The sequence below is a fragment of the Nicrophorus vespilloides genome, unplaced genomic scaffold (assembly GCF_001412225.1).
Source record: "Nicrophorus vespilloides isolate i.1.1-1 unplaced genomic scaffold, Nicve_v1.0, whole genome shotgun sequence".
Lineage (NCBI taxonomy): Eukaryota > Metazoa > Arthropoda > Insecta > Coleoptera > Silphidae > Nicrophorus > Nicrophorus vespilloides.
Window position 1 is genome coordinate 142,838 of NW_017099969.1, and position 25,871 is coordinate 168,708.

The 25,871-nt window shown below is 33.6% G+C and overlaps 1 protein-coding gene across 2 annotated transcripts; it reads left to right on the forward strand.

Annotated features, from left to right (window-relative positions):
- Positions 1-3,397: 3,397 nt before the first annotated feature.
- LOC108566387 (serine/threonine-protein kinase SIK3 homolog) lies at positions 3,398-25,773 on the forward strand. 2 transcript variants are annotated; one of them, XM_017926239.1, is made up of 16 exons: positions 3,398-3,765; positions 20,132-20,312; positions 20,380-20,534; positions 20,602-20,733; positions 20,798-20,921; positions 21,013-21,767; positions 21,823-21,987; positions 22,123-22,321; positions 22,396-22,713; positions 22,915-23,052; positions 23,173-23,334; positions 23,398-23,590; positions 23,652-23,884; positions 23,942-24,087; positions 24,155-24,362; positions 24,425-25,773. In XM_017926239.1, exons 1-16 carry the CDS (start codon positions 3,640-3,642, stop codon positions 25,135-25,137), a joined length of 3,948 nt encoding a protein of 1,315 aa, XP_017781728.1. In that variant the 5' UTR covers positions 3,398-3,639; the 3' UTR covers positions 25,138-25,773. The 2 variants fall into 2 exon arrangements, with proteins under 2 accessions (XP_017781728.1, XP_017781730.1); XM_017926241.1 differs by lacking the exon at positions 22,915-23,052 and having other exon boundaries at positions 3,400-3,765.
- Positions 25,774-25,871: the final 98 nt, after the last annotated feature.

Sequence of the window (25,871 nt, forward strand, 5' to 3'; positions counted from 1 at the left end):
ATGCTCTTAATTCTAAAAATTTGATGTTTTTAACACAAATACACCTAAATTTGATTACAAAATAGAAGTTATCAAATATAGATATTTATTTGTATCAAATAAAATAGAGATTGGACTCAAGGAAATATATATCAATTATTTTTAATAGATAGTTTACATCATTTTTATCTATATATGAGAGCATAGTATTATGTAATAGCTTCTAGCATCAAACTATTAATACATTTTACTAATATTAATGTATTAATGAATTCAACTAAATGTTACCAAAAATAATTATAATATAAATAAATAATATGAAGGAATAATTTGTAATTTAATACAATTTCAGTAGTCCCAGAAATTGCTAATGAAATTGAATGTATTTGTTGTTTCTTTGTGCAAAGTAACTTTAATAAGCAAGGGCAGCCGTAGCCGTGTGGCTATGGATTACCACCTGGGAAAATTGCTTTGTGAAATGGCTCCATCAAGTAAAATGCAATTGAGATTAGCGAGCGAAGTTGAGGCTGAAAACCAGCCAATTGCCTTATCAAATATCTACGCCTTACTATTCGATATGAAGGAAAATGAAAAACCCATGGAAAAAATGGATACCGAGCCAGCAAAGAAATCATCGTTGTGGAGGATCGCAATGGATCTCAACAGCAGTTCATTAAGAGCTGCAAACAAATACTACAAAATGATGTACTGGTTACGTACAACCGACCCCACAAAAAGACAATTATATCGAAGATCACAACACTCTTCTAAAAACAAAACAAAATTTTATAAGGAGAATGAGAAGAACCATGCCTTTGTCATGTGGAACTTCCCAGAGGACTGGTCAGCGGAAGAAGTTGCAGAGGATCTGAAAGAGAGATACAATATCAACCCTAAAGAGGTCTCGAAGATGGGGACCATTCTTCGTGCTCCTGGAGAATACTATCACCCTCAAGAATCTACAAAGAAAGTCCGGCACATAAACTTCGAAACAATCAAATGGAGCCGCTACCAATCAAAAAGAAAAATAACACTCTGTCGTAGGTGCCAGAAATGGGGCCATGCAACATCAAATTGTAGACTACATTTGACTATTGTCAAATGTCTCAAATGTGCGAAATACCCGCAACATGTGCAAACTGCGGGAGACCATACCCGGCCAACAATATAGAATGTTCAAAGTACATCGCCAAATTAAAAAACCCTCTGCAGAAAACGATCCATGGAAAAACGTTGGTGACCCTTACAGGTCCCAAAAGGCTGGCATACAATAAAAGCAGATAGAGTTTCGTAGAAGCACCTCATTCACAAGTCAACATATGGGATCTAAGGAATAATACAACAGGATCTAGGGAACGATACAAAAATAAGGACTCTGAAAGTGAATTAAGTGACTTCTGGCAGAAGATACGCGGATCTGAAGGGTACAAGGAGGCCGGCAAAAAACTGCGGGAATTCTGTGACAAACTCGATGCAGCCAAAACCATAGAAGAACAAACAGAATTATGTCTCATAAATCATAGAACTATTGCACTTTTGGCCCAAAAATGGTTGTAAACCCTTCCATAATCATTTGACAATGGAATGCAAACTCTGTACATAAACTTCCATACCAAAACCTCTCTCTCTCTTCCACATGTAAATACTCTCTATCACCCTCTCCCATCCAACACAATCACTCCTTTTCTACATAAATAATTGATAAGGCCCTAGAGGTCTAATATACTTTTAATGCATTTTAGATAAAATAAAGGGTTTTCCCACGCTTTTCCCTCTAATAGAGAAATAGTTATCATGCAACCACATTTTAAAATTTTAATCTTAAGTATCCTAAACACTTCAGCAATTATGTCCATAATATTGTTAAAAGTGCAAGAAATATAAACCGATGCAAACCCAAAACAACTATGTTGAGAGATTTGTAATAAGATACATATTTGTGCACTTGCAAATAATTATGTTTGTGAATAAAGTTAATTTTGAATTTGAATGTTTGCCTGTATCACGAAAATCTGATACGAAAGGTCGTTTCTGCAATTCCCAAAAACCAACAAAATTTGTGGTAGCTGTTAAACCCGAAAGGGGGTAGAAATAGGACCGGAAGAGATTTATATCAATAAATAAATTGATATAAATCTCTTTATTTTTTTTAAAACTTTAATAAGTAAATAGTTTTACTTTGTCAAAGTCCATAGTCCATATAGTAAAACTAGGAACAAATTTAGAGATTAAAAAAAAAATATTCTTAAATAGTAATTTCAATTAACTTAAAAATATAATGATACAATTAAATAACGTAGAAAGAGATTTTTTGTTAAATTAATACTATAAGATTTTTCATTACAGACAAGTGAAAGAAGTTGCATACACAAACTTATACCAAACAATAGAATATATTTGAATTTCGATAACTGTAAAAGCTTTTATTATAAATATAATACAAATCGTAAAGTTGAAAAAAAAATTATTTGTGTTACTGCTCTTTCTGAACTTCATCAAAGAGAAGTTGAAAGTTAGTTTAAGAGATTTGATTAATGATGTTATTATAACTATACATTTCTGAAATGTTAACTATTTAAGATCATCATTTCAATGATCTTCATTGAATGTAAGACAGGCTCAAATTTTGCTGATAATTCAATGATTAAGATGAGATATTTGAATAATAGTTTTAGAGACTTGAAAGATATAATTTGTTTTTCATGGCATTCTTGGAAGTAATGAACAAACCATAAATATTGTTGATAGGTTGAAAGTATATTTAAGATCAGATATTTGATCTATGCTGTTATGTTACTTTTTGTTGATGAATATTAAATGTAATATTCTTAATTAGTTTTATTATACAAATCAAAGTTTTTATTGAGAAATCAACTATACAATCTCATGGATTATTAACTAAAAGTTACATTCTCCTCTTAAGTTAATAATTGAGGAAGTGAGACTATGTTCTCACTTCAACCCTCCAACTAAGACAATCTTCTCCGTTTGGCCCCCTAACCAAGGCTAAATTATAAATTACAAAAATGTGTTCATTTCAAAAAGAGGCTGCGTGGGAGGTAAGGAAATCAGTTTTGAGCTTGTGGAAAATACAACCGTTTCTTTACCTAAGTTTTATGATCCTACCCAAATATTTAAGGGCGGAAGAAGGCTGTTAAGGCACGAACAAGTATCCGTTTGTATATTTGGTTGATACGTTAAATATAATTTGTAATAATTAAGAGGAAAGTGATAGACTTAACAAATATACATATTAATTATAGAATAGATGATAATAAAATGGTCGGCCACGATAATTTTATGATATGATGCATCATGCGTATGCAGAACCTGTTTTTGAATGTTGGCGTAATGTGTGTTGCCTATATATCACGATGAAGAATTTTCCTAAACGTGGTGGGATCTTAGAGCACGTGAGGTGGCGGTATCTGGAGGTGCAGCGGTGCATTCGATCAGTGTGCAGTATGACAACATCGGGATTCGCACGTATTGTACCATCCAGTAGCCGTCGTGTAGACCAGACACACGCAAAAACGAAACAGATTTGCTGAAAGAGGTGCGAGAGTGCGAGTGGTGCCTTCCTGTCCCATGAAGCCAGAGTGATCGGAGGTCGGTTCCCGGGACGAAATCCAGTTTTGCGGTAACATCCAAACCGTGAAAATGTCCCAAAAGCAGTGCACGGTGGAGAAGCTGGTGCGTGTGGGCTACTACGAACTCGAGAAGACCATCGGCAAGGGAAATTTCGCCGTCGTTAAACTGGCAACGCACATAGTGACCAAGACTAAGGTAAACACTGCTTATGATTGGACAGGGACAGAAACAAAACAAGCGAAAAACACGCATACACATACTAAGGGAAAAAAAAAATATAAAACACAACAAAAACAAAACGTAAACGAACGAAAGAAGGCTGCGAAGAAAGAGCATTGTAGGAAGATTAATCAAAGTCCTCCGTCGCACGCTCTCATGCATCCTTTTTAATATATCCTTAATGCGGAGCAGGACGTGAAAACAAAAACCGACCTGTCAACTAGGTTAAGAGCATAAAACGCAGGGGCAGTATAGTTGCAGTCGTACTAACTAACAAGCGGTAGTAGGCCTTGGCTGGCCACTGATAAGAGCACGAAAAGAGAAACACAACAAGGTTCCCCCCTTTTGTAAATTCTCAATAAACATAACCTAGATGCGACACACTCCGAGCATCAAAAAAAAACATAAATAAATAAATAAATCTGCGATTAAATAAATCCTAATAATGTACTTTATCAAACAGCGTTATCGCGAATTCAAATCGTAGCTCCAAATTTAATTTATACATGCATACAGAAAACAAAACAAACAATTACTGCGAAGGAGCAATCTTTTGCTACTGTTTAAATAAGAACCCCCCAATTGGCTAATCGCATTCGGTGTGCAAAACAAACAAAGAGAGTAGAACAAGAAAGAAAGGAAAAATATATATATATATGAGAAACGTAAACATTGCATGAATGAGTCACATGATTTTCAAGTGTGATTTCCTTAGCTTAAATCAAATTATCTTAATTTTGCAACACACGAAGAAAGTGAGAACATACGCATATTGTTGATAACTACGGCTTATATTTTTCTCGCAGCTTAATTAATATGCATTCACTTTACTTCTATTCGCATCTACATGATGATAATTTGTTGTGTCTACTTTACTAACAATCGTTTATATAAGATGTATTTATTTTTCTGGAACACTGTAGTAGTTTAGAACTTATTTAGATATCATTCCGTCACAAGAAACTTGTCTACTCTTCTATAGCTTTAATTTGCATACTTATATTCGTATTTAAATACTTCGAAATAATGTATACTTCAGTTACAAATTCAACTTGTGATAGATTTTTTTTGGTAATCCACAAACTTTCATAAATACTCATTACTTTACTTCGAATATTAATTATGCTTTACTCATTAAGAAATTCACTTTTAGACGCTTACAATTTCACAAATTCAACTTTCAAATCGAATTACAAAAGTCACACAAAGAACTCTTACGTACACGCATATTCATAGTTTTCCTAACAGTCTTAGCTTTATATTACTTATTCAATGTTAATTGTATTGTAAACAGTGTAACAGAAGTACTTAAAGTTAATGCTTTCTTATAATCTTTAAAACTTTACAAAATCCACTGATAATTTACAGAAATTAGTAAGATATTTATTTCAATCTTTATATATTTAGCTTTCCTTTGTATGTCCAATATTTACAGTGTTGTATGACGAAAAATACGCAAAACAAATTGGTTTTTAATGATTCAAAATTTCACAAATTCAGCATTTAACATTATCACAATCACATTAAGTTCTGTATACACTTATATTGTTTACTATAATCTTAGTTTTAATTTGCTTATCTAATGTTAATATTTCTGTACGTAATCATCGAGAAATACTGTAATCACTGTTTTTCTGGAAATCCACGAATGTTCAAATGAAATATCCATATATTTAAATATATTATTTAGTTTCTCTAATATTGGAATACTAAATTTGTATTTGAATATTAAGTTACACGAGATTTTTGAAATAGAGTTTATCTTAAGGGAAAAGCAGTCTTTTGTTAAACTCTTGACGGATGTAGAGATATTCCCCTGTCTTCGTTTCCGTGTAACACTATACGCATCTGGTCTATTATTGTGGATGGGTATTTCCTGTGGCTTTTGGTGAATTTTACTTCCTCGTACAGAATCCCCTGAAATAACTATATTTTATTGAAACATGATTCACAAATCGGTAATATCTTCGGATTGCTTTTAACAATTACAATTATTAATATTAATTATTTCTTTGCAAAAACTCTATTTGATTTGAAAATGGAAAAGTAAACTGCAAACTTAATTGAAGTTATTGCGGCATGGAGCGTTTTGCACGTAAGAGAAAATTAATTTTCAATAAAATAGGTTATCGCTGTACAAGGATATAAAAATTAACACTTGCTGGGAGAGGAGAGAAAAACAGCATTAAAATGCATTACATATAAATTTTCTTGCATATTCAATCCGCTTTTATGGTAATGACATATACCCACTTGATTTTCCGATAGTGTGATTCACTCTGTGTACGTTAAATGACTTGTTTGTGTGTGCATGTTCTCTCTTTGCTGTGATACCGAATAATGTACGCAAGTTTCGAAGAAAGAATTATTAGCGAACGCGACAATTATGCTAGTTTATTAATTTGTTGTGAATTCGATGCATCTCATGGTATAATTATGTAATTTATTTTTTGTTCATTTATTTCACTTATTCTTTATCTATATAGAAACTACATTTATAATTTGTTGACTTTCAAAATTGATAGTTATATGTAATTTAGGTTAAAACTTTTTTGACAGTTAATGACAGTTAATTGACAGATAATGACAGTTTAACTAGTATTGTGACTTAGTTGACAGTTTTTCAAGTACTTAAATTATGTTTTTTTTTTAAATATTTAAAATTAAATTTCATGTAATTATGGCTAAAATATTTTTGACAGTTTTAATAAGTGTTGTAATTTACTTAAGTTTAAGTCAAATTAAGATTAATTTGTAGATTTCTGAATGTAATTTTTAAATCAAGAAACTTAATTTTATTCTTTGGATCAATAAGCAAGTTTTCAATTACTCCTAAACGTAAGCCCAATGTACATGCAGAGCGTAATAGCAGCAATAACGTTAATAAATAAAGTAGCAAGGATTATTCATGTTTTCCACATGAAGGAGTTTCGTGTGAATTTGGCGAGCGTTCGCTAACTGACTTCGAAATGCTTTATGATGCATAACCTCGATAAATTTCGCTCCAAACCAATGACACAAAGCCCACTCGATTCCTGCCGCTGCCTTTGTATCCCGCAGTGAATCACCCTGTATATTTTAAAAACAAACGCCATTTGTTAGGAAGCAGCGCCAGGTCGTAGGGCACATTACCATTTCAAATTTGTGAACAGAGGAATATGAAAAAAAAATAATAGAAAATTAATAATGTGGAAGGGTTAAACTAAAATCGAATCTTTCTCCGTCCGCCGATCGGTATTTTCTTTTTTGCATAAACGCTGTTCGAGGGTGGTCGAGTGGGAGAAAATAAAGCAGCGACGATGTAAGGGCCGTAATTAGATGCGTTTTTCACTTCCGCAACTCGCGGAAAATGAAACTATTTTTACTTTATTCCTTATTCACAATTGCTGTTGCATTTTTCGTGTCCCGGATCGAAAATCTAATTATATAAAAAATGCATTCAGATTTAGATTAGAGCAGATTTGCGATAGGGATTTTCGACGAATCGCGTAATGAAGAGAATCGTTTGCGTTCAAACTTCGAGTTGCACACACACACATAATTTTTTTTTTAAGAAACAAATCTTGTAAGAAAGGAGACGTTCTAATGATAATAGGTGGCGAAAACAGATTACGTAATTCAGATATGTGCGAGATCTTTGATGCATAGTTTTTTGGAGTACATCCAATTTTATTTTAATAAAGTATTTTTATTAATTCCACCGTCCAAATTATGTTATAAAAAAAAAATAAAACTGAAATTAAGTAATAGTTTCAGTTTGATCTTAAAAGCGCAGTGTTGTAATTGTTGTTAAATATTTATATAACTGATTTTCAATATTTTGAAATTATACTGATGTTACGTGTCAAGTAACAATATTTGCACAACAAATTACTTGTACTTACGCAAGTAATCATAATTAAATGTCTTCATAAACTTTAAGCAATTTATTTTCGGTTATACAAGAAAACTCTTAGGGTTAACGTAGAATTTCTGTTATTTATTTTCAATTAGGAATTGAATACATTTTGAGTAGAATATTTACATGAGCGAATTTTTATGTTTTTTTTTTGGGTAAACTCGAGTACTTCAATTTTCCTACAACAAAGTTGGAATTTAATTTGCATAGGTTGTTTTGGCCGAGATAATGTAATAATTCGGTGAAATCCGTCGATAATAAACTTTCGAGAAACTTATCAAACTATTGTTGTTTTTTTGGGCAAAACAATAAAACTTAGTTTTGATATTACTTGAGTACACTTTGAAACGTGCTACAATTTGCAGTGATTGTAATTAAGATTTTGTTGTTCATTCAATATTTATAATACAACAAATAGTTTATGAAATATTAATTCACATTGAAGGAAACAGAAAATTCATTGACTAGTAAATTACATTTGAAGCGTTTTCTAAATATCTACACTAATTTTATTTAATCTAAATAAGCAGCAATCTTTTCGGTAAATAAAACTGCATAAGAAAATTAGATGTATTGGCGCGACGTTAATCAAGGTCTTAATTGAATCCGACAGCAAAATCACCTGACACCTGTAATTTATGACGCTTTTCCCTCGGCCGAGCAAAAATCAAAATTATCCCATTTTGCTTGTCATACAGTTTTGCAGCGGGAAAATTTATGACTCAATTACAGCAGACAACAAATCGATTTCGTTTTGGATCCTTCTCTTTCCAACTCTAAAAACCACAACAAATTTTTGTTGCTGTTGTTCTTGTGAACATTTTTTTTTTCGGTATTCTTCTTTCAACTGAAGATGTTTGTTCTGTTTTAAGAAATTTGAACATTTTGTACATCTTTAATCTCGTGATTTTATTATGATCACTTTTCATGTAATTATCTATTTTTTCAGTATTATTCAAACTTAAGATGTTTGTTCGGTTTTAGGACATCAAATGAAAATGTGATTTTTATGAATTATACTAATGACGTAGTCTTCGTAATCTCTTCGAATTTGTCGAAGAAAAATGTGGTCCATTAAGCCGAAACATTTTACATGTGATTATCAAGTCAGAAGCCGTAGGTCAAAGCAAATTCAAATTTTCTTTTTTTTTTTTTCAAAACAAATATCAATAGATAAACATTAACCCGAACATCGAAATAATTTCGGGTCTAATCTAAAGAGTTATGTATTATAATCTTATTGAAATAACCTTGGGTACACTTCAGTTAACTGCACAACTGTAGCAGAGTTTCCTAAACAAGGAAATACACGACATTTCATGCAATTGCGAAAAAAAATATAATAATCATAGTAAGGGACCAACCGACGTTTTGTCTAGCGTTTAATTATATAACAGCATCTATTCCGGGTATCGAAACTTCGCGTAATTTTTCCGAGTCTTAATCACCTAAGCTAACCTAAGCGAAATGACTCAGAGCAGAAATATTTTTTTCGCGTAATTAATTGTTTGGACGATTGGCGAAACGGTGCGCGATTGTGTTTCGGTTTGACTCAAAGGTCGACGATTGAAATAAATCAAACATTTACGTTTCGTTATTTCATTAGAGAGAATTTAAAAAAAAACACAACATAATCTACATTTTGCAAACTCTGAACTGAAATAAACTTTTGGTTAATTCGAAGAATAATTTTACTTTAAACTCGTTATTATTTTGAGCATTTATCAATAACCGTTGTTGTTTTTTTTAAATTATTTTATTGAAGGTCGCGTTGTTTAGTTTTGTTTTTGTTTCTCCAATTACGGTGGAAAACAAAACAAACCCAAGTAATTAAACAAATGAATGCATTTCTTCGGGGGCACGAAGAGAACGCATGTTCCCAATTTACGAAACGGAAGCAATTAAGGTGACGATCCTGGCTTTCCAAGTGAATGTTTTTGGTTTTGTTTTATAAATTTTGTTTCGTGTCTTCTTCAATGAACTTATTTCGTTTCGGATTTTCTCGCGCAATGAAAAGAAACCTCGAATATTGTTCTCATGGTCATTCAACTTGTCGTATTTGGGAATCGTCGCAAGTTTGTTTTGTTTGCTATCGGAATGTAGGTGTATTTTTCAAGCAAAGATTTATTGAACTTTTAATTTTTTTTGAAATTTATTGAATTGACAATGAACGTTTATTTAGATATCTTGTTTGCTAACTCTTTATTAGGTCGTTTTTACTAACAGATGGTTTGCAGCGGAATTCCATCTTCAAGGCAAAAATTTGTCGACTTTAAACTCAGATTTATACAAAATTGTCGTGTTGTGGAATCTTAGAGGAGTTTATGAAAATTAAATGCAATATTCTTAATTAGTTTTATTGTTCACATCAGAGTTTTTATTGAGAAGTCAACTATACAATAGTTGATCTCATGGATTTTTAACTAAGAGTTACAATCTAATCTTAAGTTAGTAATTAGGAAGACAGTGCTCTTCTTTTCGCCCTCCAACTAAGAATATCTTCTTCGTTGAACCCTCTAAATTCTAAATTTGGCCCCTTAACTAAGACTAAATTATATAATACAAACATGTGTTCATTTCAAAAAGGGGCTGCACAAGAGGTAAGGAAATCAATTTTGAGCTTGAGATTTATACAAAATTGTTGCGTCCCGGGATTATCTCCTAGTTGTGGAGTCATAGAGGGGTTTATGAATATTAAATGCAATATTCTTAATTAGTTTTATTATTCACATCAGAGTTTTTATTGAGAAGTTAACTATACAATACTTGATCTCATGGATTATTAACTAAGAGTTACAATATCCTCTTAAGTTAGTAATTAGGAAGACAGTGCTCTTCCTTTGGCTCTCCAACTAATAATATCTTCTTCGTTGTACCCTCTAAATAGCTTCTAAGTTCAGCCCCCTAACTAAGACTAAATTATATAATACAAACATGTGTTCATTTCAAAAAGGGGCTGTATGGGAGGTAAGGAAATCAGTTTTGAGCTTGTAGAAAATGCAACCGTTTCTTTATCTAAGTTTTATGAAATATTTAGGGGCGGAAGAAGGCTGTTAAGTGGTGTTAAAATAGACGCAACCATACGGTTTAAAGTGTAGCCATTCTTCGGAATATTCCACAAGTTATTCTAAATATTCACAAGTATCTGTTTGTATATTTGATGGATACATGAAATATCATTTGTAATAATTAAGAGGAAAGTTGTAGATCTAACAAATATACATATTAATTATACAATAGATAATAATAAAATGGTTGGTCATGACAAAATATCAATTTCAATGCGATTTTTGAATATATTTGTTTGAATGATTAAAATTTCAATCAAAAGTGCTGTTTTCTCAATAAATGACGGTATAATAAAATATGAATCAAATAACCTTGCGACTCTATAAAAAAAAATGTGTGTAGTACAGAGGGCGCCTCCACCGAATGCAATTGATTATACTCAATTAATCAATTAACCGAATATCATTGAAGTTACTTACCCGAGTTGTGCAAGTCAAACCATTTGTAAATAACCGGAAAATTTCTAAACCGAATTCTAATGATCTAAATTGAAAAAATAAATTTATGTAAAATATGATGATAATCTGAAAATGTCAACATTTTCGTTACGTCAGTGCCGCGTTTTCAATTTCTCGCTCACTCGATTCTCTCTTTCACGCTGTCAACGTGAATCGATTCAAACGCATAATTGTTCAGTTTTTTTTTCCCCTCACAGTAAATACCTGTCTTAATTAGTATTTAAAGTTGTCCGAACGAAACAAAATATATTGTATAAGTGCAGTTGAGTTGACATTGAACTTTAAAAAAAAAAATAAGCGATTCATGAGTTGCGAAATTAACTAATGGTCATAATCGGAATAAGTAATGAAGTACGTACGATTCTGCAAATGAACTGACCTACTTCCAAGATTTTAGCCGAAAGCGTAATAATAATGAGAATGATTTTATAAGAGGAAAAAAATAAATAAATGAATGTAATTTTTTTTTCTCTCTGATGACTTTGATAACAATTGCACACTGCCGAATGCGAAGGTTCTCTCCTTATTTGCTTTTTCGGGGAGGGCCTTGATAAGATTTGCACACATACACACAATTGAGGGGGATTAGATTAGATAAACTCTCGGGTTCGACTGGTCAAAACAAACGGAATGAATCGAAACAACACTACAAAAAAAAATAAGTATATAGAATGTATGTAATTGCAAATATGAAAAGTCGATAATTAGTTTATGGCTCTATTTATGCGAAAAAAAAATAAGGACGTGGACATCGCGATAATATTTGAAAAAAAGTAGTGTTTCGTTTCTCCTTCTCTCTGAGCGTTTGTGAAACGCAATTTAATGCTCGTTGTTATTACTTACTTATTTATTTATTTATTTATTTTTTCGATTACTTATACATTCGCAATGACCTATGATACTTTAGAAAATGTTAAATTGTTACTAGAGGCTAGCAAACGATCGTTTATCGGTCATTATTTTTTTTACATTTTGCAACGCAGCAAAGACGTATTTTTATTTGTTTTTGGGGGACATTTAAATGGATGTGTGTGGCTTCCTTTTTTTCGTTTCACTTTAATTGCATTTCCAATTAGCCGGTCGACTGACGACATCGAATTTTCCCATCGGAAAATTCCTGTTAACCTTTTTTTTTTACTCTAACAGATTTTTTTTTCTCACCCTGTATAATCTGAATAAACGCATCAATCGGTAACTTATAGGAAAATTCTCTTTTTGTCTTTTATTAACCGGAGTTTCCGTACGACCGCAAACTCTGTACATCCACGTCATTAAAGAAAGAAATATAGGTTTTGATTATCTTATTTTAACAATAAAAGTGTGTACTTTATCTATTATATTTTGCATGTTTTTCATATTCTTGCAAGACGTAATTAATCTGCTGGTTGTCATTAACTTAATTGTTCGATCATTACAAATTTATTATATAAAAAAATATTTTTAACTAGTATTATAAACCTAAAAGAAATCAAGCAATTTTCTGACAAAATGTAATTTGTCGATAAGGAAACAATTAAAAACAATAAATACGCGAAATTCTTTTATATTAGTTTACAATTATTAATTAGATCACTATTTATTTTACGACATTTTTTCAATTGATAAAATATAGAAATATTTATTATTTTTTTAATAATATCAAGTAGTTCAAGCAAAACAATTTTTGACAATAGATTTGACAGTTATAATTTTTCGAATAATCTAAATTTCTTTTTAGTTCAAATGAATAAATCTTATTATAAGCATTTCCGTTCTATTAATTTCTATAACAGCTTTATTGGAATTGAGTAATTTATATAAATATATGTTATATTTAAATAACAACAATAACATAATTTGACAGTCGAACTTTTTTTTTTATTATTTCAATAATTATTATTTTTTGATTAATTGAAACTACTTTTTAGTTCAAATGAATAGAATATATTATACGCATTTGTATTGTATTGATTTCCATAAAAGTTTTGGAAGGACTGTCATAATTGAGTAATATATATAGTCATATTTAAATAGCAACAAAAAAAATGGCAGATGTTATTCTAATCAAGACGCCTTCTTGATGTGTGAAGGAAACTTCGTCGGTCCGGATGATGTAAACTGCGGTTTTGCAACACAAAGACGAATTATTGTTGTTGTTTCATTTCAATATTGAACAAAGAAATAATTAGTTAAGTATCGTGCAAAGTTTATAATAATAATTTGATTTAAGTGAGTAATAAATTGTGAAAATTAAAGTAACGGAAAAAAAAATAATATTTTAACGCGTATTTCGAAATCTGCAAACTGCAGGTTAAATATACCAATTAAAGATTCATTAAGTAAAGTAAGCTCTCAAATTTAGAAGTATCGAAATGTCTTTAGTTTTTGCTGTATATCTCCAAAACTATGAAAGATACATTAAACATTGAATATGTAAGTTAAAGTTGATATGATAAGAAATTATATGATTATCTAATGAGAATTGTTGCATTTAAGGTAAATGAGTAATAAGATCATAAACTGTAGTCTTTGTATAATTAATTTTCTGGACGTTGCGCTCCAATCACGTCACTACTATTTTATCTGCGATGTGTTTTGCATAGGAAAAACAAAACACGACGGATATGAAATGTGTTAGTTCATGCATCGAATAGTGCGAAACTGTAATAACAGCAAATCGATAGAATTGAGTAAATACGGTTCAATTGAAAGGAGAAGAAAAAGAAAATCAAAAGGAATTAATAATAATAATCGGATTAATCGATGAAATTATGCTTACTCGTGACTAGTTTTTGTTGTTTGCCCCCATTTCTTGTATCTATCTACATGGGTATGAAGTGCAAAAACATCTCCACGCCAGAGAGCGAATTCGCTAAAACTGCACATAATTAAGTAACTCGTATTTGAATTCAGGTATTCGCGTAATAATAAATTTAAAAACGTTCGGAATTCCTGTTTACAATCATTTTGATACACTTTCTTCAGCCGTTTGTTTATCATAATTTCTAAAAACTAAAACCTCTTATTTGATTTATCAAAAAGTAGGCTTTGAAAATATTTAGAGAAAAATTGAACAGTTTGCAAATTTACGATAGTTTAATTGGTTTTTCGTTTAGCAAACGTATATTAAGTTTCATAGCCTTTTACTATTTGCAGTAAATATTTTAAATTGCAAATGTTTATAATAATTTTAACCTAACCCAGATTTAAATTTTATACATTTGGTTCAGTCTTATTTATGATCTATTTTTAGTCAACTTGCAGTGTTTAAATTTCATCAAACAATGCACAATGCTAATCATATCTTAAGTATGTTTCATTTTATCTAAAGTATTTAGAAAAGATTATAAAATAGTAGATTTTCAGTTAAAATTCGCTTGGAATTAAGATTTACGATTTCTGGACTCTCACACTAAAAAACAATGCATTCATTATTGCCCAACCTTCAATACGTTTTTCGCGTATTTATAGTAAGTACAATTCCGCAGATTCGCTATAGTAGTATAATAAACGTATTTTAAATATAGCTCCTATATTTTTTTTTGTAATAGATTTTATACACTCCGCTCTGCTATTGTTACTCTTTACCTATGCAGTAAACTTCGTGAAATTCGCATTGCATCGAAATTAGAATGTGGATCTATTCCAAAATCTGACTATTCCTCGCATTAATTAATTAATAAGGCACTCGAGAAAGGTGGAAGGAAGAAGGCGTTGTGGGAAGTGACTCGTTTGTTTTTCACATGTAACCAATTACATTTTTTTTCTCTTAATTAATAACCGTGAATATAAAAAAGAAGTCTCCAATCTCTTAACAAAATATTGTGAGAATCATCAAGCAACAATAAAAAAAAATGTGAGAAGTTTTGTTGTGCAAAAAAATAAAAATTGAGAACAAATCACTGTTTCTGCGACTGCTCTCAACCATCCATCACTGTAATTGGTCGAATTTTGACAAATTGATGATCCCAAGTTTGGATTTCGTAAGTGACTCTAATCTCGCGTCACTGTTTCGAGTATTTTTAGACATCTTCAAAGTATTTTTATACTATTTGATAATTAAATTACGGTCCGAAAATAGATTTTCTTTTTTTTTGTATTTTTTTTTTTGTTGGTGATGTACAATAATTTAGAAAGTTCTTCCTATTTTTAAATTTGTTTGAACCGCGACCGGTTAAGTGTACGGCCTATATAAACAAACAAACGTCACCGTCGGAGAGCCGTTAAGATGTTCAAGAACTCTTGAACGTGAAACATCCTTGATAATTCCATCAAAAACGACTGTTTTGTTTACAAATACAATTTTCGAATAGTTCAATTCCCAAACTTTTTGAGTGTCTATTTTCTGGTGGGTCTAAATTACTATTGCATAAGTACGCTCATTTTCGTAATAAGTCTTGAAACAAATGATGCTTTGCAAAGATCTTCAATAAAATTTTAATGACAATCAATATGACATTAAAATTTGTTTCATCAAGTTTCCGTATTTCGATTAAACTAGTTATGATTATCTGCTTGAACCAGTTAGATGCGGTACTTTGAATTTAATTTATTGTCAGAAGTACTACTGTAAATATGTTTGTTTCACTCTTAATGGTTGTGGTTTTTGGGTAAGACAATTTACGCTTATCTACAGTAAAGTATGTTCACATTTTATTTAATTAAGTTTCAACTCTAATTGCATGTCCCTGCTAATTGCTAAATGCAATTGTCTGAATATATCAAATGTTCTTATTAATCTTTAAATTTCACTGAAACATATAATAAATTTGTTGTTTAATTCGTTAATTACTATTAGAAAAATAAGAAATAATTATTTTCAATTGGTTTTACTGATTATTATAAATAATAATTCTTCATAATTGCGGTTTTGCTAAGACTAGTTTGTGTCTTATCTATTATGTGAACTGATATTAAACTTGTTGCTTTTGTTATTATTTAGATATGCTCGAAGCAAATAGTAAATATGTTATGTTTGAAGTGTTAATTTCTATTTGAAGTAATAATGTTTCAGTTACAAGTTAAAGTCCATTTTATTGGAAATCTTAAAAAAATGAATTAATAATTAAATATTTATTGTTTCTTGAAAATTAAAAAAAAAATAAATTAAAAATTCGTGTTAAAAGTACTCGTTTCTGATATTTTAATGATACTATTTAAAAAAAAAGATCTAAATTATTAGTAAACCAATTTCATAGTCTAATTCAGCTTTGTTGCAACGCGATTCAACATATAACACAAGAAGTCAGCTGTCATTTTGTGACTTGTTAAAAATTAAGTTAAGAAACACTGGTTTAATTCTAAGAATCACTAAAAAAAACAAAAAGTTGTGTCCCATAAAAAGTAATAATGAAATATTTATTTTTTCTTGAAAATCTTTAAAAAATTAAATTAAAAATTCTAGTTAAATTACTCTTTTCCGATATTTTAATGATATTATTTAAAAACAATTATCTAAATTATTAGTAAACCAATTTCATAGTCTAATTCAGCTTTGTTGCAACGCGATTCAACATATAACACAAGAAGTGAGCTGTCATTTTGTGACTTGTTAAAAATTAAGTTAAGAAACACTGGTTTAATTCTAAGAATAACTAAAAAAAAAACAAAAAAGTTGTGTCCCATAAAAAGTAATAATGAAATATTCATCTTCAAATATTGGAATTAAAAGTGCAGTCTTTCATTCAATATTTGAAGAATAGATATTCGAATGTCGATGGATAAAGTTTCTATAAGTTGCATGTCGTCTCTCAGTAAATATAGGCCAAGTGCACTTTTTGTGTGTGGGGTCTGCTGCTAATTGGTACCATTAAGTGTGCGTGTATGCGCTCGAGCGGCGGGTGCTTCTTCACCTATTAATAGGCAATAAGCATTGATACCGCAGCCATTCTTCGCGAAGATTTATGGGCCTGTGCATTAGTTTTCCTAAGCAAAGAAGAAGAAAAAGAAGCCCAGTTTCAGATAGAGAGATGTTGAATATTCAAGTGAATAAGACTCGCTCCATCATCTCAGCGATCCGACGAGTGCGTATGCTGTTGCTAGAGTGTCGTCGTTCAATTATCCTTCTTCGGGTCAGCCGTTTAAATTGTTAGTGTCAATGAAATTATTATTGGAATTGTTGGGACTCCGATGCTACACGCCAGCCGCATTATCGCTCAGTTGTATAATAGAACGCGACCGAAACGCCAATTCAGAGAGATAATACACATTTACACACACACATTACATTCCATCGGCATTTCCAGCGCGAAACGAAACGGAGACAGACTGCTCTACATAGACGAGAAACGCACACACAATAGATACGCTCTCATCCATTATTATTAATATTCCCTTTCATATTTGTTGTATTATTTTTTGGTGATAAGTCAAGATCGCTTTCGAAATCTAGATCAAACCGGCTGACTTATCTCTCAAGAGAGCATACCGATAGTTCTCTCCTCCAAAACCAAACTCGTACGATTTTTTTCCTCCTCTCTCTCCTTTCATTCCATCCCAATGCCATCGCATCCATTATTTATCGGCTCAGGTTAATACACTAATTTCGAATCGATCCAGCACGTAATCCGCTCAACCGTCTCCAAAAACGTTTTATTTTTCCTCTCTCTCTCTCTGTTTTAATTTTATTGTAGCTGCCATAAAGTGTTATCATCATCTTCCGAGCGCGAGTTGCATAACGTCTAGGCTTTGACGTGCACGCGCTCCTGCACACCGTTCTTACTTTCTTAGCCTCAACAATAGTCAATACCTGTTTGTTTTTTAACATCACTAATTAGAGTAATCGAAGAAAGATGTAACTCGCAATCCAAATATTTGATCATCATCGATCCACAAATATTTTTATTATAAATATTGACTGATTGGCTCTGATCCAAACCGAATCAAATTAGGAATCGCCCCGTGCGCTCCAAACCATTTCCTGCTAATATCCAAAGGAATTCGACTGTACATGAAAGCAGTATCGAAGCAGCATATTTGACAATTATCATTCGAGCTTTGAGCGTATCTAAATAATAACATGTTAATTAAATGTGCAGCAAATGTTTTAATCGGCTGTTGAAGTCAGATAATCGTAACCAGCTCTTACAGAGGAGTAACAACTTGCATTATCGGGTCAACGAGGTGACTCAGTTATGTTTACAATTAATTCATTGCCTTCTAGTCCCAATATTTAGATCGAACATATATATATATATACACATTTTTTTTTTGTTATTAAATGATATACGAAGAGGGAAAACTTATTTCGCTGATATTCAAATTGGATTAACTTGTTTATCGTTCGTGCGATGAAGAAAATCCGCATTTAAGTTTGACGTGCATTTAAAATCTGCTTAATTTAGTTTTTGAGTAAACAATATGATATGATGATATTTTTTTTTTTTTGTTGTTGGAATGTTCCCATTTCTGATTGAAACTAATTGAAATAAGAATGACAAGGTTGTCTAAAGATACAATCAAAATAATTCTGATAAAAATAGATACCGCAGTCTAATAATTATATAAATCGAGAGAAAAGAAGTAGAAATACTCTAAAAATTGCCTTATCCCTGTTTATTATTAACATTTTTTTTTATATAAATAGATATAATTGATTTATAATATTGTGTTCTTATCAAAAGGCTTAGTTGTGATTATCTTCTAAAACCAGTTTTCAGGAGTTGTCACAACATTCATTTATCGTACGTTTCTCAACGTTTCAATCGCATGACTAGTTGTAGTACCAATTGTTTATAACATAATATTTTTGACGTTTACGTAAGCTGACAGGTGGATTGAGAAACACTGATTTATAGCTTCATCTTCTCGAAATACCAAATATTGTTTGTTTCTTAATTAAAATTAATATAATTATTAAATTATATAAACTAATAGTTTTTGTTACTTCTTTTCATTTATTTTTCTATTATGAATATACATCAGTCTTCGCGTTTATCTAATCTGGTGTATCTTTTTTGATTTTATTTTCCGTATTTGTTTTCTTGAATTACGAAAAACACACACAAATGAATCGAAGATATGGATTAAAAATAAATTGAGAAAAAAAAATTTATTAATAATGAAATAATAAAATAAACCGGACCAATGATGATGAATGGAATGAAACAATAGATATTTTCTGTTATCTACACGTTCGATACTTCAGATTCGCTTTTCGTCGGTTTTTTTTTGTTTGTTTGTGAATCAATAGCTACTACAGCATTACGTTTCTCAGATTCGTGTTGTTGAAAAGAAAAATAGGACGGTCATCGAATTACGTGGTTTCAAGTCAAATAAGACGTGTTAATTGCACGCACAATGTACGAGATCGAAAAAAATAAACACGTTTTCGTCCATATCTTTGGAAGTTTAAAATTGTTGTTTCTTAAGAACGATATAATTCAAATTTTCTCTTGTTTTTTTCAACAAATATATGAGTTTTCGTTAATAAAATAATTAGAAGTAATTAGAATCAATGTTAAATTTACAGTTTTATTGAAAAAAAGATGTGATTTTTCGTTAGGGAAATTATTTTGCAATCGACTGAAGTAAACACGGTGTTTTCTTCAATGCAGTATACTTTTTTTCTTAAGCAAAATCCATTGATTCGTGAATAACCCGAGTTCATGTTCTCATTGTTGTAACGACTGGAAATGCATGAATAAACATACAAACACACACACACTCCAAAACGCGTTCACATTCAGAGGGACAGACAATATCTGCGTTCCACAATTGAACTGATTTTAATCGCGCATAAACTTACAATACGCTTTCTTCTTCGACTCGTTCAGTTCAAGATTATTTTTCCGATGCTAATTATTATACTCTTTCTTTCACATATGCTTTGTCATTTCTGTTTTTACATAAAAGCTGCGACAATTTGTTATTACTTGTGAAAAAATGAATTAATTTATTTGTTAAATTAAATATGTTGTTTCTTGTTTTTTTTTTGTAGGTGGCCATAAAGATAATCGACAAAACGGCTCTGGACGAAGAGAATTTAACGAAAATATTTCGAGAGACTGCTATCCTTAAGAAGCTGCGACACCCACACATCACCAGACTCTACCAGTTGATGGAAACCGATCAGACTATTTACATGGTCACGGAATATGCCAGCAAAGGAGAGATATTCGGTGATTATACTAATGAAATCTATTTAATTAGCAGTAGTTGTTAATTTAAGTTAATATGATATTGCAGATCATCTGGTGGCGAAAGGCAGGATGTCGGAGACTGAAGCGAAGAGAATCTTCCGACAGATAGTATCGGCTGTGGGGTATTGCCATGCGCAGGGCGTCGTCCATCGGGACCTGAAGGCCGAGAACCTGCTGCTCGATCACAACATGAACATCAAAGTAAAACCTGCAATAAACTTTCATCTGATCTTATTAACTAATCATATTCTTTTCGTTTTTGGAAAAGCTGGCGGATTTCGGATTCAGCAATCAGTTCACCGCAGATGTCCAACTCTCCACCTGGTGCGGATCTCCGCCGTACGCGGCTCCGGAACTATTCAAAGGCCTTAAATACGACGGCCCCAAAGCCGATATTTGGGTAATATTAGATTCAAAACAAATTGGAATACGGAAAGTAAAACTAATTTACTGAAATTTTGCAGAGCTTAGGTGTAGTTTTGTACGTATTAGTCTGTGGATCGTTACCATTCGACGGCACAACGCTGCATGCCCTCCGCAACATCGTCATCGAGGGAAAATTCCGGATTCCCTACTTCATGACTCAAGGTATATTAATGTCATACGATTATAAAATTTGAATATTCATTGGTAGATTTATTTTAATAATCTGTTTACTAATTATTTGTTATTGTTGTAGAATGTGAACATTTGATAAGACATATGCTTGTTGTGGAGCCTGAGAAAAGACTGAGTCTGCCGAGCATACAGAATCACCTCTGGCTGAGGGGGACGGAACTGTTGGACACCCGTCCCGAGAAGGAGACGCACCTCAACAACACTGTGATCGAGCACATGCTGCAGCTGCCCGGAATGACGCGAGTCATGATCCTGCAAAGCCTGAAGAGCAACTCTTTCGATCACATCTACGCGATCTACAGTCTGCTGCTTGACAAGCTCCATCAGAGGACGATCAACTTCCAATCGAAGCTGCTGAACAGGCAATCGCTCAGCGCGTCAAGCAGCACGGTCAGCAATCAAAGCATAGAATGTGATACGCCATTAGACAGTTCGATGGAGGAAACGGCGCTTCAACAGCAGATGCGACCAGCCCGCGTCAACGAGCGCAGCGAATCCTTCAACGAGCAACTTGTGACGAACCTGAACAATGAAGTGGGTAGCAGGTCCGGCGAGCTGGTTGCGAGCGATAAGATGGAGTTGCCGACGTCGCCGTGCGTTCGCAGGGAGAGCTTCAACGAGAACTGCCTGCGAACGGTCAGGGATGAGGTGAAGCAGCGACGGAGGTCCTTCAACGAAGGCGCATCCGCTGTCATGGCTGTACCGGAAATCGTACCGCCTGTCAACGAAGAGGCCGGATCGCCATTTGTTTCCATGCCTACCATTCCTGCCGTCTATCTCATGGGCGGCGAAGAAAATTCGCTCCATCTGGAGAAAGTAATAGAAATGAGTATAATTATGGACAGGACATTGTTAACAATCGTATTTTCAGTTCGGCGAAATGGAATTGGAAAATAGCGATGATACCACTTCTTTAACAGTTCCTTCAACAGCATCCACGGGCTACGATAGCTACAATTCATCCATGTCATCAGATAAATACCATTTAACAGTGAGACGGCATACAGTTGGTCCAGGTGATCCAGCTCATGAACAGGTAATTAAATTTACTTATATTTGAATGAATACAAACATCTTTTTCCCACATTTGTATGTGTTATATATATTTGATATTATAGCTGTAGTTAGAAATACTTATATTTCTTGTAACTAAATTATTACTATGTTGTAGGTTCTTGAAAATCACTACATGTCACATATGTCTCATCCGAGTGGTGCCACTCCTCGCCTGTTACCCCAAACCAATCTACCACTTCACTTACCATTATTGGGTCAACAGAGTCCCTATAATTTTGGTGGAAAGGACCCGCATCTGCTGAAGCCCCCAACGGTTTTAAATGCCGCCGGTGGTTTCGGTCGTAGAGCTTCGGGTATGTTAGAAAATATTTGTAGAATGCATTTCGAAATTGATTAATCCAATCCAATTCAATATTTCGATCCGAAGATGGTGGTGCTAATCTACATATGATGTGGGGTCAACCGGGCGGATCGCACGAGCAATTGAACATGGGCATGTCTTCGAGTTCGAGTGGGAACGCGAGTCTCAGCAGTGCCACGGCCCACACTCCACTTGAACACAGTCAACCCGGTTTGGATGAACTGGCCGATCCCTACGCCGTCGCCAGATACATGCAGTGCAGGGGAAACTCCAAAAGACACACGATGGCTAATCCGGAGGAGGTCCACACCCTTCAGACGACGACCACGACCGGCGGACGAACGAGACGTAGCGGTCTACTGACCGTGATGGAACGCCCACCTGGTGAGATGCTCGTTGATCTCTCAACGATTGGACTATACTTGTTATCATTTTCACTCATAGCATGCAGATTTATTTATTTATTATTGCACAAGTCGTTACCGTTTTGTTGTTCTAATTTTTATTTTTACGTTTATATTTTATTTTCGTTATTATTATTTTTTTCCTATTTTTTTTTGTTGTTGTTTTGCATGTTTGATGTAGTGATTTCACCTGAGCTTGTAATGGAAGTAGAGGCACGTATGAAGCGCAATTATATGCCGAACATGTTGCCACCAACGCGAAAGCACTCGCGTCATGCTGCCAAACCGCATTTGCCGACTGTACAAGAGTGTAATTCAGGTAATTATATGTATACGTATTTTGAGATGTGAACATTTAAAGTGGTAGTAGTATAGTGTGGTTTACTTTCGAAGCATCTATAATCGAACTCCTGCTAATTGTAATTGACTACTTGTGCAGGACGCGAGCAGAAGTCGATGGAGAGATTTAGTCCTGTTCGCAGAGGCAGCGAGGGATCAGCTTCGGGGTCTCGGACACTGAGCCCCTCCACTCCTCAGCAGGAATGTCAAAGGTTACAACGGGGTTTGGCCACCAGATCCAGTCCGCCGCGATCGATTCCTGGTATGACGTGGGATTATTATTAATTTTACAGTGAGAACTAAATCTATGCTTCCGCTGTTGCAGGATCTCCTATTCATCAGATGGTGTCGGATCAACGGTGCCTAGCCGAGACGACCACCTCACCCATACATCAATTGTTTTCGAACAGCACTGACACCGTAGATTTGCAGAAATACAGAGATTCTCAGTTGCCTTCAGGTAGCGACCTGTTCAACGGTCAGAGCTCTTCGGTGTTAGTGACGCAGAACAATTACGGGTATAATATAGTCTGCATATTTTAACTCTAAATAAACTAATTTGACTTTACTTGCGTGCAGATACGACACCAGCAGAAGTTATAGCAATAGTCCACTTCATTCCGGAAATATGTCGCCTTACACAAATAGCAGCGGAGGTTTGGGCTCTCCCATCCATCACTCTGCTTTCTACGGACCTTTGAGCTTATATTCGGGTAACAATTCACCCATCTTAAGCAATCTAAATAGTCCAGGAACTTCTCCTGTCTTCTATAACAGCATACAACCTAATAGTATATCCTCAATTACTCAAGGTATGTAGTTTGTATTACTTTAATAGCATTCAGATATAAATATAATTAATTGCTTAGGTATAAGCGGTTTAAATACTGGTGTTGGCGGTTCGATAACGCAAGGAACACCTAGCAATATTCAATTGGAAGCTAGGCTTCAGGAAGACGCGAAATTGGATTTGAGTGGTGGAAGTTCGAGTTACCAGCCTTATATGCAAAACCAGGTATGCACGTTTCGGATGTGTGCGTTGTTCTCGTATTAAATTAATACCGCATTTGCTTGGATTTCAGCCAAACTATTTGCATCAAACCCACCACATGCATCACATGCTGAACATTCATAACCACCGGAGCCTGACGAACTCGCCGATCTCGAATCCGGGCAGTCCCGGATTGGACATGATCCAGGAAGAGCTGCCGCCACACATGCATTCCCTCCAGAAGCTGGACCAGATCACTTCGGTTGGCCATCCTCAGATCTCCGTAACCGACGTTCAAGGTAATTTAATTTACGTTTATTTTTGCCATCTGTATAACCAATGTTGTTATATCGTCTTGCAGGTAGTGAAGTGACGTTAGTGGCTGGATCGGACACCTCCGAAGATTCCATGGATAGCTTGGAGAACCACAAGATTTCGGTGAAGATGCTGCCATCATTTCTGATTTCAAAACCGCTTGAAAACCAACCCTCGATAACCAAAGGTATCGGCAGGAAGAGTTCGAACGAGACCGTGGAGATGACCGGTGAGGAGTTTTCACTGAGAAGGAACTCGGACAAGTCCTCCTGCTATTCGGACGATAGCTTATCGAACGATAGTCTCAGCATCGGTAACCAAAGTCCCGGATCCAGCAGCAACACGCAGAGCAGCCATTCAGAAATGCGGAACCGGCCCACAGATATGGAAAAGATCCAGCAGGAACTGGCAAACGCCGGCGCGAACAACTTCCAGATGATACGTAACTTCACCGAGAAGAGTCCGGATTTCGTCAGCGATTTCGAGTTCGAACTGTCAGAGGTGTGCTCGAAGCTGGAGAGTACGGACATCCTCGACATGGTGAAGAGGACGATCAGCAGTCACCAGATGAGCGCGAAGGCTTGCGACTCGCTGCCGGACAAAATCAGTCTTCAGTTCGAGGGGGGCGTCCAGATCGAACTGAAGATCGTCTGCAAGCAGAAGGATTCGAAAGGACTGAAGATGAGGCGCATCTCCGGCGACCACCAGGTCTATCACCAGCTCTGTCAACAGCTGATTTCGTGCATGACCGTCTCGTAGCTTCGCCCTCATCATCCTTTAACCCACGAATCCGAAATTAGAATGTGATAATTAATTTTATATATTTTTGTGATTGTAAATAATGTTATTATTATTTGTTTTTAATTGACTTGATACATTCCCCCAAGCAGGTATCGACTGAACAATTACTTTTACAAATAGTACATATATATTTTTTTTTAATATAACTTAGGCGATTGCGGTTTTTCTTTTTCTCTCTCTCTTCGTATCTCTATTTTTCTTTTCGTTGACCTATTCTATTCCCGTTAAACAGAATCTACTTAACGTTTAAGTAAAAAAAAATACTCTTTAAGTTTATCCCCCCAAATCAGAATATTCAATGTCTGTAAATAATTTGTACATAGTACTACTAATTCAATTCTATCGCACAATTGTATATACTATATATAATAAATAAATCTATACATATATATATAAAAGAGACATTAAAATGCAGAGTGAAAAGAATTTTACTGAACGCGAATTGATGTCGCGGGAAATAATCCAAAACAGATTAAATAATTATTGTATTATGTTTGTTTCCATTAGCAATATGTGAAGCGTTCCAAGTATTGTAATGTTTTTACTCTTCGAACTTGTTATGTACAAAATAATACAATAAAAAAAATAATAATTCCTCAAACTATTTTCTATGGTTTTCAATTGATCATATCCACCTAAACACTACTTTAATATTTATCTTAGGACATATACTAAATTAGAATAAGATACCA